We start from the raw sequence: 13,885 nt of genomic DNA, 5'->3' as shown, positions 1-13,885 counted from the left end.
CCCATGTTTACAATTGACGTACTAGATCTAAGCAGGCTATAAAGAAGCTAATTAATGCCAACTATCTATGAAGAATAAGTAGAAAATGAATATATGGTACAATGTTAAAAAATGTTTAAGGTATAATATTCTAAATGAAATCTAACCGAGCCATAAATATGTTATTTAATCTAGAATCACATTCTGACCGAAAGCCAAATATTCAACATGATAAATGTTTTTTGTCATTCGTGTAACTTTGCTTCACGTGTGCGGTGGGCGAGCATTTTGCTTACGACTAAGAATGACTACCATTCTAGTCCGCCCCTGAGCGCAAGATGGCAAAGCGCTAAGGAAAGGGAAAAATAACAGTATAATGAAGAAAATTTCTAAGTTTCACGCGGGTTAAGTGGGCCACTACTCCCGCTGCTCCCCGTTACAGGAGTCCTCGGTGGGGAGAGAGGCGTAAGAGAAATATGATCTGGGAGAGTTGCAGCTCTTCAAAAGTGTAGTGTAAGTGTATCGATTACTTTTGTATTGATAGGTTCGTTCTAGAGAGTGTATTTATGGCACCATGACCTGCATTGAACTTTTAACTAATATTGAGGTTTAATATTGTAATTATTATAGCTATCACTATTCATGTCAGTTTTGTCCACAACAAGCAGTAAGAATGTCATCGTCTACATTCAAACCGCAATCAAAGCTTTTAACATATAAAGCTTTTTAAAATGTAATGCAGGAAATAATTTTTTGGAAGAATGCGAAATACTTTCTTTGTGCTTATTTTAATGGGCGCCGTCGCAGCGGTTATTAACCGGTAGACTGACTGTTACGTGTTGAGAACGGTCGAATGCGGGAACACGAAAATGGCTGACTTGAATTCGAGCTTAACAGCGATGGACTGGCTTCCCCAGCTTGGTGTTGGTGGCCCCATAGCTAGTCCATCAGCTGACGATAGCTTAAAGCCGAGATTTGCTTTGAGACAGGTTCCTGGCTCTGCACTGGATACAACGGCCACTCTAGACGAACAACAAGCTAAGCTGCATCAGGGCAAGAACAAGCCTCCGTATTCGTACGCAAATTTAATTACATTTGCTATCAACAGTACTGTTAAGAAGAAAATGACTCTCAATGAAATCTACAACTGGATATGCGAAAATTTCCCGTACTATAGGGAAGCCGGCAATGGATGGAAAGTAAGTCTTTTCAACCCATAATTGCGCTGAGATTTGTGTTTGGAAACCCTCTGATGCTTGCACGGCATAGAATAGAAAGTCATACACCTCCCGGGTATAGACCTGATTTCCTAAAGTTTCTGACTCCAGGAACTGATTTATTTCCTCCAAACGTTAGCGGTGATTGTTTTAAAATATCCTGCGATAATTCATGTATTATTTTCAATGTGAATTGTTCCTTAATCTATCATAATTTTCTCCTTCCCAAATATGACATTAAAGATGTGCTTGTCCATAGTTACCACGACGCGCGGCAATTTCACGCTCAATTCTTTGATTTCTCAATATAGCTTCTCTCTCGTTTACTTGCTTGGTATTCTTCTATTGAAATACCTTCCTAGTTAAATAACTACAAAATTTATACAGCGATGTCCTTTTTATAAGAGAGTTTCATGAACCTTTCTTTTTAGCCTGTGTACAGGAGTAAATTTTGCTTTATCAAAAACAAAAGGAAATGTGTTATCTAAACATTCAATGCTAATTATTGTTTGCGAGCCCGAAATCCAGCGAGTATCCTTAAATATTGCCACGAAACATTAATGGAAACTTTGATATAGTTCCATGTTTGATGATTTAAAAACAATATTTCCGAAAAGCATATATAGTTAAAGATTGATATTCCAGATTGCGTTGTCTATTCTGACGTGCTAGTGCTCGATGTGCAAAAGCACAGAGCAATAGATATAATAAAATAGAAGATAGGCTAGAAATGAGTCATGTTCTTTGTAACAGAGAGCATGTCTCATTTCTAGCCTATCTTCTATTTTATTATCTAGTTAAAGATTGATATATTACCATGACATTTTTACAGCTTTTTCCCTCTAAAACAAATTAAACTTACCTAGTTGTTTGACTACTTTTAAAGTTGTTTGACTACTTTTAATGGTTACAATATTTTGAAGAAAATTTTAAGAAGTAGATATAATATAAGGTGATAAGCATGTTTGTTTATGTCTAATGTAGATACTCAATATGTTTAAGGTTTAATTGAGAAATTTTTAGATTAAACCAGCTGTGAAAGATCTGATAAAAAGATAAAGTAGGATAAAAAGAGTAGGATTATTTTGGGGACCAAAGGATAATTTAATTATTAAAAGAGTCAAGAACATAGGATGCAAGCATGCAAGCAAGAAAGAAATCAAAATTTTATGTGTCAATCTGCCCTTAAATATGTATCATGAAGAAGTCAGTTAATGAAATAATTGTTTGAAATGTGAAAGACCTATGTCTGCCCACGATGATGTAGTTTTGAATAATTTTGTGTGAAGCTAGGACTTCTTATTTTAGATAGTTTTAGATACTTACAATGGCATGTTTGTCGGGAAGTCTTCTCAAATTATAATTCTTGTAGACATTGGGCCTGCTGGGCTTTGAGATTTCTCAGAGAATCAATTATGGGTTCCTTTATGCTTGTAAAATAGTCCATAACCTTTTTAATGATCTCAATTGATTGATTCACCTATAGGTCTTAGATATAGGTTTTAATGGACAATCATAAGTAAAATTACAATTTTTTATAATTTTCTAAGGTTAGATTATTTATTATATTTGCTTGATTAATGCTTATGTGTATTACCAGCTCATGGGAAGAACACTAAGCTATTTTTCCCTTTAAATGTTACCAATTAAGTTCCTGAATACATCCAGGATCACACTGTGTAATCCTATTTAAGCAAAGCCTGGTTTGGCCTGTCTATGTGGTTTTCTTCTTAAGAACTATAAGGTTATTTAAAAAGATTTCTGACAATTACTAATTGAATTTATTTATACCAGCATTATAACATGGAACCATAATGACTTTAAAGGGTCATGAAAATTATGTGCCTTACAACTTGTTATTATAAGGGGAAAAGGGAACTACAATATTCTTAGAAAACTTGCCAGCTTGGTCTAGACCATGCACCTTGTATGTTTCACAGAATCATGCAAGAAAAGTTGCATTTTATAAAGTTTTTACAAAGAACCCAGCAAGCAATTGGATATTTTATACTGTCTTGTGTGTGTTTATTTGAGGCAATATGGCAAAAAAACAAGTGTAGTCCCTATTTTGCTCCAAATGTAGGAAAATATAATTTTTCTTAGGTTCTGAATTAGAGGTCTTGAGGTTTTATGTCCACATATGCTCTGTTTCAAAATGATTGAAATATATTTGATCAGTTATTTTATCTCTGCTTTGTCACTCATTTGTGTATTTTTAACATGCTTTTTGGCTTGAATTCAATCAAACATCATTTTTCATTCCAATATCAGCTACCATGATTCAAAGACCATAGTTATGTCTACTCTGGCCTTTTAATGTGTGTTTTTCGCATTCCTTTTCTCTAGAATTCAATCCGACACAACCTTTCATTAAACAAATGCTTTGTAAAAGTTGCCAGAAGTAAAGATGACCCAGGAAAAGTAAGTGTTGCTGTTTTGTGTCAGTGACACAATTTTTGTAGAATTGATTTTCACTTTTCCTTTGTTTCAAGGGCAGTTTTGGTTTTCTTGTTGAATTACCTCTGTATACAGTCTATTTCTAATATATAATTGAACAATATTTAAAAGTAAACTAGCTTCTTAGTTTCAAATTGCACGAAAAGCAAAAACCTAATACTTTATATAGTATAGTACAATCTTCCTAATTTAAGACAGTTAAATATTTAGCAACTAAAAATATCCTAGACAAGTATTATGTTTCTGTCCACTTGATTTTAAATGAACATGCATATACATTTTGTATTGGGTAAAATACATTAACCTTAGCTATTTCAAGCATTTTCTGACCTTAGTCACTTGTTAGCACCATCTGTTTTAGGGATAGAATATTGTCTTTAGGGCTTCTAAATAGGAATGTTTCGAAAAAAGGTTGAGACTGATTCCTTTCCTGAAGCTGCTCAATTTAAGCAGTTTTTTGTCATTTTTCCTAAGCTCATGCATTCCTGCTATTATTAGGTGGCATTGAAGACATACAGGATTAATCAGATGTTTCAGGGTCAACCTTTTGCCAATCTCATATTTCTTGTGGGTAAAAATTCATTATTCCAAGCTGGTTTTTTTGGATATTGAAAAATGACATTCATAATCATTATGTTATTTCTTGGTATCAAATTTGGAAATAGTGATATTTTTTGTTTTGATGAGAGAGCTATAAATAAATCAATTGTACTCTAATTTTTGAATAAAACAAGGGCTGTGTTCAACTAAAAACCCCTTTTTATGAAATGCACATATATACCCAATGAAAACTGAACACAACTTCCAAATTTTATGAATTGTGGTTTCTTGTATCCTTCACTATTGACAAGGTGTTGTTAGGTGAATTCTCTGTTTTTTATGTTGTGAAAAATCTTGGTATGGTCTTGCTACTTTGTAAATTCTCCTCTACTGTTCATTACTTTACAACATTATATAATAAATTACTTGTTGGTTCTCAGGGGCTTGCCCTTAGATTTTGATTATAATGATCCTTGTAATGCTGAAAAATTCTTCTCATAAGTCATTTTTTGCTAATTTTGCTGAAAACATTGATTAATGTGTGTCCCTGCAGAAACTGCCTCAATGGAAACCCACTTGTCAAAAGATTTGCAGAGCGTTTAAATGCCAATTTATTCAAATGCAAAGTACATTTCGGTAATGTGAGTGTTAAGCAGTACACGTGCCACTTAAACTGTTACAAGGTTCAGACACAACAGACCCCCAGTTTAAAAAGTATCCTCAAAGAGCTAGAAATTTTGTATGGGTTTAGCAACATTCATGCATTTCTCGTCACCAAGTTTTTAACCAACTCATTTACTATGTGATTCCCTCTTTGTCATGCTATTTTTTAAGCATATATACCTAACTGAGATGTATTAAAACACTTTTTTGTTGATTTTATGCTCCTTATTTCATTTGATACTTTTCTGAGGTATTGTGGCATGTTTTAGAAAGGCAACAGCCCTTCTACCATCTTCCTGTAATTCAAAATTCTCTGTGATGCATTCTAGTAGATCTAAGCTTCAATAAAAAAACTGTTGCAACTCATTGGCTTAAAACCTTGATTTTTCACCATTCAAAACACTGGCATATTATGATACAAGAAAAACTTGTATAGATCCGTGGTATATCTGAGTTGCAAAGCATATAGCTTTTCAAACATTTTTTTTCATTATCAAACCTGTTAATTGTGAGAACGTTTTGTTAATAGCATTACAAGTTTTTTTCTGAGCGATTATTTGAAATTTCTATTGAAAGACAATTTTTTGACGAAATTGACCTTATAGAGGATAACGTATTCAGAAGCAATTTCTTTGAGAATGAAATATTTTGCCTAATAACGCCTTGATAAGTACGCGCCAGAAGTGGTTAATGGCCAGGTGATAGCTGTGCGAGCACAGGTCGTGCAAATTGTTCTATTGTCCAAAGATTTTTTTTATCCTTTTAGAAGCGCTGCATTAGCTGTCAATGACCTATTCTGCGCGGAATAATGCCCTGCTTTGAAAAACCGCGATTTTCTATACGCGCAGGTTGAGCTTCACCGCAAAGTAATCTTGCGCACCATTCCCTCGTTTCAAGTTGTCGTCCGGCGTTTTTCATTCTTGAGGTTTTTACATTCCATTGTATATTCACTTCTCAATTACGCAGACGTTCCACACCACATGTGGGCGTCTTGCTTCATCAGCAATTTTGATTCGGTGTCATGGGAAAGTATCATTTTCTCTATTAGGCATTGTTTAAATGTTCACAGTGATTGGGTGATTAAGGGATTACTTTCTACTCGGGGTTGTTTTGGTTTATCTCTATGCCACACAATTTTAGCTTATTTTATCTTTCTTTTTAATTTCCTTGTTTTTTATTTGTTCAATTGATATTTTCCATTTAAACCAACCAAGTTTAATAAGGAATGTGTAAGAAGGAAGAACCGCAGGATAGGCTGTCCGCCGGATTCTGTGAATCTTGCAATGAGTAATAGTACGAAAGATATTCAGGAACAAAGCAATACGACGACGAGAATTGTAACGAGATAAAATTTTCAAAATAAATTAAATTAATTAATTTGCCAGTTTAAAATAAATTAATTTATTTTGAAAATTTTATCTCGTTACATTGGATTCTCGTCGTCGTATTGCTTTGTTCCTGAATATCTTTCGTATTATTACTCATTGCAAGATTTTGAATATCTTTAATAAAGAACTCGTGTATTTTTGGAAGTTTAATTATTTCATTTTTCGAAAATTTCTGTTTTGAGTGAAAATTTTAATTTGGAAGTTTCCCTTTTTCGGATTTGAAGCTAAACCATTCGTTCAATTTGTAAATATGCAAGAGAGGATGTTTTCATGTAAGGATGTAACGATCTATTGAAAAGAAAGACCGTTGTTAAAGCAGCGTTGTTAAATTTGAAACGGAACCAAAACAAGGTTATTTTCATTCTTCGTTACACTGTCCTATGTGTTTTTGTCTAACCTTATTGACATGCATATTGCCATGTAACCAGACTTTCGACTATTGGCATGTTCAATTAATGGCCAAAAATTTTGCATCAAAATTGAACTATTTTCAAGTCCTGTCGTTAACTTTTCACTTAGATTGCAATCTATTATTATATCCTCTTCGTGGTAAATCTCCATTTCACTTTGTGCTCGGTCGCTGTAAACTGGCAATCAATCTTTTAAGCAATTATGCTGCTTGTGTTTGTATTTTGTCAAGAAAAGGCCCATTGAAAAAGGGCCAGTAAATGTCCATAGCAGTGGAAACAGTATAGTCAGTTGTAATCAGAGAGTCGTTATCAATCAAACAGATCATGAACCCATCCCCCCCCCCTCCCTCAAAGAAAAGTACAAAACAAGCGCATTTTTTGCGTTTGTTACATTATTTTCTCTGATATTTTGGTAAAAATTTTCATTCACACCTTGATTCTTTCCTAATGTCCTGAAAATTTTCTTCTCCCCCCAGCATCAGCTTTATAGGATTAGTCAACATTCAGCCCCGTGCTTGATCGTTACCCCCCTTCCCTCATCTCCTCTTTTGTAGCAGACTCTACCTCATTTTAATGACACAAAGATGGCAGGGGCGAAACTTCACTGTTTTCATTAGGAGGGTATGAAGCTTCAATGCCCGACGAAAAGGCATGTCATGCTTAATGGAAGGGCGTGTCAAGCCTGAACATCATTTTAGGGCACATCGCCTCAAGGGTTGAAATCATCGGGGACCCCGAGAAAGGTTCAGACTCGGGCTGTTTTCAAAGCCTAAAGCCCAAAAAATATGCCCTTAGTTTTTCTAGTGTTGGCTATAAACCTTTGTTTCTTAAAAGCAAGCATTTGTAAGGCCTGTCTTTTCTATAAAAGAAAAATAGTCTTCACTTTTTTAAATCTCTTAGCTATAAAGCGAGCAATCTAAAAAAGAGATTGAAGTAGAGTCTCAATTTGATCACAGTGGAAGAACAAAACACAGCTTGGTAATTTTGGAATTCAGAAACAGCTACACAGACTACAATGCTACAACAAAAATAGTAATCCCATAAAAGAGCATCAGTTTTATTTTCTGAGTTTGGTTTTCAATCGACTATTACAAAGTGTCCGATTTCCCACGCACCAAAATTAATATGTCATAAACCGATATGTTTCCTTGCCACGTAATTCAAAACTAACCCACACTGAACGTCAGCGAGGCAGATCTCTTTGAAAGTATTTTATAGGAAAGTTGTGCTCGGTTCTTCAAAATGTTAAGAAAGTTCAGGCCTGGATCTTTGAAACCTAAGAAAGTTGAACAATTCAGATATTCAAAGTTTCAAAGGAAATTGTCGTGTAAGAGTGAAGTATTTCAACAATACAGTAATGTGCTGAACAGGAAACGACGAATACAGTATGACGCTGAGGGTTTTTGAGAAATATTGCATGTTTATAGTATTTCATCTTCCCCATCACTGCTCATGCTTAGTAACGTAAAACTTTCAATTTTACGTTAAGGTGTTAAGAAAGTTTTAGTGCTGAAATTAGGAAATAGCTAAGAAAGTCTGAGAGCTGGGCTGAAAAAACTTTCTTATAAAAAGAACGTGTATAGATCAAACTAAACCTTTTATATTGAATTGATGTATTTTGTCGCTTTTTACATAGTTGTATTGATCTTTTCCTGTAATAACCCAAGAAGTCAATCCATGTTTGCAACATTTTGCCCTGTCTCTGCCAGAGTTGCAATTTGCAATGTTATCGCGAGCGCAACAAGAACAAATCCGCGCGAGGTCGTAAGAATCGCCGTATCCGTGAGAATTTTTAGCACCAGGTTTAGCTATAATGTGCGTAACCCTTAAACCGCGTAAACATTTAATACATTATTTGTTTGGAAGATAAACAAGCGAATGAATGAGGCAGCCCCGTTCTAACGGCCAAGGAACATACCCATTAAGCTTTGTGTTGAATGCGCATGCTCGTTGACTGTAAGATGGGTGGTGGATCACTCACCGTAGACTTTTGTGTGCTGTTCTTCCCGAAAATTATGATGTTTACTTGACCTGTAAAATTCTGGGATTTATGGCCAGACAGATCCACCATGTCAAATCAATTGCTGTGTGTTAAAGCATTCATTCTTCTGTTAACCAGTCTGTTCCGATGTCTTGTGGGTGTTCAAAATTAAACCCGAAAAAATTCTCTTTTTTATTCATCTTCAAAGACAGACACTCCCTGATATTCGTTTGAGTTTCGAGGTCATTGGCATCCTACAGCGTTTTTTAACGTTAAAATAAGACTTGTTGTAAGTGAGTTTATTTTGTCTTGCATCATACTGTGTTCTTCGTATAAGTTTTCCTCTACTCGCTAACTTAAGTGCATCTCCATAACATTCCAATACAACACCTTCTGTCTTTAGTTCCCCTGTTTTTAACAATTCAACCAATTCCAATTCGGTGCAAAACAAGCTATTTGAACTACTTTTGACCTCTGGAACTACAGCCTAAATCGTCCTTCCAACACCATCTCTAATGCGAAAATGATTAATTTAAATTCACTTTTTTTCAAGGGCTCTTACTGGGCAATTGAACAGAATCCACAAGAGGACCCAACGCCATTCAGACAGTCAAGAAACAGGCGACGAGATGAAAGAGAAAGGGTTTGTGAATTTCCTGATTTCCAAAGAGCTCTATAGAAATTTTCTTCGATCTCCAAAACCTAAGGTATCGTGTTTTAGACTTTATCTAAAATGATTGATTTTGCCCCGAGTTGTGGGGCGTCTCACACCGGACACCCCTGACGTAATGTGAAAAACCCCTATCCGACTTGAAAATGGCAGCACTACTGTAAACTGCTTTTGATTCGCAATAAAAAGACTTGATTCTCGCGATCCGGAATTCATTTTTGTTTATTAGTATGGATACAGGATTGACCTTCCATTCATGCTACAAAGAAGTTGTGCGGCAAGTACCTTGTCCGCGTCTTATCATTCTGCGGTGGAATCTTCGCTCAACTCAACAAGGGGTTTTAAAATGGATTGGACCACTGTAAATTTCCTGGGAACATATTTGTTTTTTGTTTCGAATTGTGTCTGAAAACCTAATGGAAGATCAATCCGCTATTGTTTGAAATGGGCCTCAGCTCTTATACTTTTAGTGTCTCATAAGAACCGAGGATCGAACATAAGTTGATATTTTTGCTTTTTGTTTCAGCAATCTTCGCCATACAGAGATGAGAATAGTCAATACTCCCCATCGGCTGGGTCGCCGATTCCTCCAATGGTATCTCCATCTGCCACTTCCCCTGATTTCGCTTCCCGCATGAAGCATCATGGCCTAAATAGGTCTTGTGATAGCAGCACTTCATCGTCTAGTTTTGAACCAGGCCACTCACCTTTGCCGTCGATAACTGTCAGCAACACTACGGATGCACAGGACAGAAACAATAATGGCAACTTGCAGCTGGAGTCGAAAGGAATAGCAGATACCCTTAATCTTGATGACCTCAGTGCCTCTTTCCGCAGTTTATACAAATCGGTCTTCCAAAGCTCCCTCAGTGGTGGCACCGTAAATGGCAATCAGCTTGGTTCTCGAAAGGATGTTATGTTGAATGGTGAGACTTCTTTGATATTTGCCTGTAAAAATTACATTAAGTCCCACCCTAAAAGAAACTCAGATTCTCATATTAAGCTTTCTAGTTTCTTATATGCAAGAAATGTTTTCATAATGAGGCTAGCTGATTTCTTATATGCCCATTTAAAAACCTTTCTTTATGTAATGCTTTCTTGTCGAAAAGCATCTTTGAATTCGAAGATCGTGCCCCAAGATAGCAGTAAACCAGGATACTCCAAGAAATGACTAACAATGAATAAGGTAAACTCCTGATAACTCGAACATCCAAGGGACCAGTGGAATTGTTTGAGATAGTGAATATAGGAGAAATGGGGGGATTTTCAATCGGGACTCGAGATATCGGAAGTTTATCTCATAAATTGAGAAGAGTTAGGCTGCCTCGTTTCTTGTAAGGGAAAAAGTATTATCTTTGCTGGCTAGCTGTATTTTTATTTAGGTCAATTCTTTTAGGCAGGGACTTGCTGTTTATGGACTGTTAAGGCCCCGGCGCTAATGTTTCCGTAAGCAGGTATTGGCTCTTTTGAACGCCCATCTTTTTTGTTTGGATTTTGTGTATCGTGTTTGACCATAGTTTTTGATCCACAGATGGTGATCCGAATCTTGGAAATCATAGTGTGAACAGCAGCAAGGGTAGCTCGGGTAACTCATCAGCCAGTCTGAATTCAAGCGCAACCATTTCAGAAGAATTAATGACGACAATGGACACCCTGATGCAGAGCTTGTCAAGCGGTGATTTCTCGCATCTAGACCCAAACCAGTTTTACAGCCTTTTAGATACGCTACAGGGTCTCGATGGGCTAAACCCGACTGACCTACATCAACTTGAACATTCATACAGCCAGTACTTAAAAGTTGCTGCAAGCCTCAGCTCGTCCGGTATGGATTCTTTAAGCTCGAATAGTGGCGGGATATCAATACCTAATAACAACCGCCCGTCCCATATGACTCAGGCCATGAGTCCCCATGTCAGCCCGAGGATAAGTCCAGCCAACAGCCCTCTTTCACGAAGCCCTCAGCTTTGTGATAATAGTTTCCAAAACCAGCTGGGATCCGGGTCGATGTCGCTAGGACTTATGGTTAGCAACCCATATGCTGGAAGCCCAAATATGAGTCCGAACAACAGTCCTATCGGCAGTCCGGTTATGCGACAGAACGCCCTTTTGAGTAGCGGATCGTTGACATCATCAAGCGGTGTTAGTCACCTCGCTCCAAATCGTGTTCAAGTCATGTCCGTATCGCATAGTTATACCAGCCAATTAAGTGGCTATTCGACTTCCCCTGTCAGTAGCGAGAGACAATTTCTGCAAGACCCGACTACGGAACAGCAATACTTACAGGCAGCGCCAACTGCAAATTTATTGGCTGATGACGATGAAGATGAATTTGATTGGTCCTCAATTCTCTAAAGCCTATCGAGGGTCTATATTTTATCCTAGAGCGTTTGTATCAGAGATTTTGTGGTATTGGAAAGTATTAAATTTACGCAGGACTTTGTTGAACTATGGAAGGCTGTGCCATGTAACTCAGATATATACATAAAATCTTCCGCTGCCCGTTAATCTCGATTTTTTGGAGGAGATTGAAAAGTTTTATCCCATAAACCTTATTTTGCTATCCCATAATTGCTTGGTGAAGAGCTTGCTTGGTAGTAATGTAGCGATATTGTTTCTTTGTATATATTACAGACGATAGTCTTGTGCAAAGGTTATGTTCTTAAAAGAGCTTGTATATTTTTTGGTAAAAATGCACTTGCTTGATCCAAACTGTATTTTAGAATAGCAATTGTATTTCACTGCCAGTTGGCATTTTTAAGATAAAGTATCCGGGTTTTAGCTAGGCTCCTCGCTTAAAATTTACTTAGTATTCAAAATCAAGACTATTTGACGCAGATTTGCAATCAAACCCTTTTTGTCACAACAACTATAAAAAATAGAGAACGTTTTATCGTCTTTATTTTCTGATGCAATATTTGCGTAACGTCTTTGGATGTGTTGACTTTAAAACAAGTGTTTGTTTCTTCAATTAGGAATATGTTGGCATAAAAGTTGGCCTATTAACTGTATTTTAAGTATTATTGTTTGATAATCTTCAAACGTAATTTTCTTAGTTATTTAATCGATTTTACTTCGGGGATTTTTAAAAAATTGCTGTTGATTTCGATCTAGCTTAGATATTTTTAAACCAGCAACCAAATGTCCTAAGAGCAGGGTAGGAAAAAGGGCAAATGTGACATGTTCTCTTCATAAAAAGACATAAAATGGATTTGATTTGAAAATGCCTGTGTTTTCTACTAAATATTTATTATAGACAGTTTATGTCGATAACAATGAAAATCATAACCTGAACCAACATTTTTATGTAGTGTTTAGAGAATACTTTTTTCCATCGTCAGCCTTCGCTCTTGTTATTGCTTGTATCATAATTCCTGTAAAATTCCGGTTGAAAATAAAGAGATTGCCTCTTTATTTGACCTCTATTCGCGGTGAGTTTTAGATTTGTAACACACGTCAGATCGTTCATTCAAATCGCTTTACAATTATCAAGCAGGGTGTCACAACCGAATTCCACTCTCCCTTATAAATCTTTCCCTATCTCAGGCCATTTGGACGATACCTCTACTTTTGAGCCTTCAAGTTGTTGACTTAGTACGAAATTACATTACTGACGCTTTGGTTTTCGCATAATTTATTCAAGGCATGGATGTTGATATAGAGGCATTCGTCCCTCCCTTTTTAGTCAAATTAGAAGCACACGTCCTCTTCATGAGTATTAGACCTTTTTGATCTTGGGGCGGCATCATTGTAGGTTGTTAATTCTCTAATTCAGATATCAAGTTGGCTCTGGCAATGGCCTGAAGAGGTTGATACCACAACAGGAATATTGTAATAACGGACACCTTCTGCCCCAAGATGAACGAGGTCTTTGAATAATGTCTTCTTAATGTCAACAATAATTCTATAAGCCCCCCCCCCCCTCGTACAAGCCCCCCCCTCGAATAAGCCCCCATCGAAAAATATCAAAAATAAATAAGCCCCCAGGGGGCTAATTCGAGGATTTACGGTAACCTCTAAGCTTCGGACATAATCCCCAAATAGGCAGTTATTTTGGCTCCTCGTTTGTCTGCCATATAGATGTTTTAATTCATACTGCTAGAGAGGATTATTCGTTAACTTCTAGCTTGAAGTGTACAATGGCTAAAATCGTATTCGCTGCTGAGTTTTCTTCAGCATTTCTAGATTATTAATGTACACATTTTTTGCTAATGTATATAGAGTAACGTTGCACAAATAGACTGAACTGTAAATACTGATCTCGCGTAGTTTAACAGGGGAAAATCAAAATCTTTGTTCGTCATCCTCTTCTTTATCTTTTTTAGTCTTGCTTTGAGTCATAAGTCAATCATATGTGAAGGACCTACTCGAAGGGCATAAAACCAAAAAATAGAATATGACACTGTGACTGCGCTAAGCATCATTATAGTACCGAAGTGTGGCGTACTCAGAAATTTTTACTAGAATTTCTTTAGAATTTCCACGTCATCCGAAAGAACGGCATAAAATACCTCTCTATATGCAACTCAGTTAGATATGTCCGAAATTGGGCGCGATTTGGCCAATGAAAGATTTGAAGCTTT

At 36.5% G+C, this 13,885-nt stretch overlaps 1 protein-coding gene across 1 annotated transcript; it reads left to right on the top strand.

Annotated features, from left to right (window-relative positions):
- Positions 1-786: 786 nt before the first annotated feature.
- Positions 787-13,605, top strand: LOC135688186 (uncharacterized). Its single transcript, XM_089115793.1, has 5 exons — positions 787-1,178; positions 3,543-3,617; positions 9,189-9,278; positions 9,832-10,231; positions 10,837-13,605. The coding sequence occupies exons 1-5, from the start codon at positions 849-851 to the stop codon at positions 11,655-11,657; spliced, it is 1,716 nt and encodes a 571-aa protein (XP_088971919.1). The 5' UTR covers positions 787-848; the 3' UTR covers positions 11,658-13,605.
- Positions 13,606-13,885: the final 280 nt, after the last annotated feature.

The sequence above is a fragment of the Rhopilema esculentum genome, unplaced genomic scaffold (assembly GCF_057945365.1).
Source record: "Rhopilema esculentum isolate cy_ngs unplaced genomic scaffold, ASM5794536v1 HiC_scaffold_36, whole genome shotgun sequence".
NCBI classification, from domain to species: domain Eukaryota; kingdom Metazoa; phylum Cnidaria; class Scyphozoa; order Rhizostomeae; family Rhizostomatidae; genus Rhopilema; species Rhopilema esculentum.
This window is presented reverse-complemented; position numbering and strand designations above follow the sequence as displayed.

Coding starts and splice junctions, on each gene's coding strand:
- LOC135688186 (XM_089115793.1), top strand. CDS start 849: ATGGCTGACTTGAATTCGAGCTTAACAGCGATGGACTGGCTTCCCCAG. Junction 1,179..3,542: donor AAGCCGGCAATGGATGGAAA/GTAAGTCTTTTC, acceptor CCTTTTCTCTAG/AATTCAATCCGACACAACCT. Junction 3,618..9,188: donor GTAAAGATGACCCAGGAAAA/GTAAGTGTTGCT, acceptor CTTTTTTTCAAG/GGCTCTTACTGGGCAATTGA.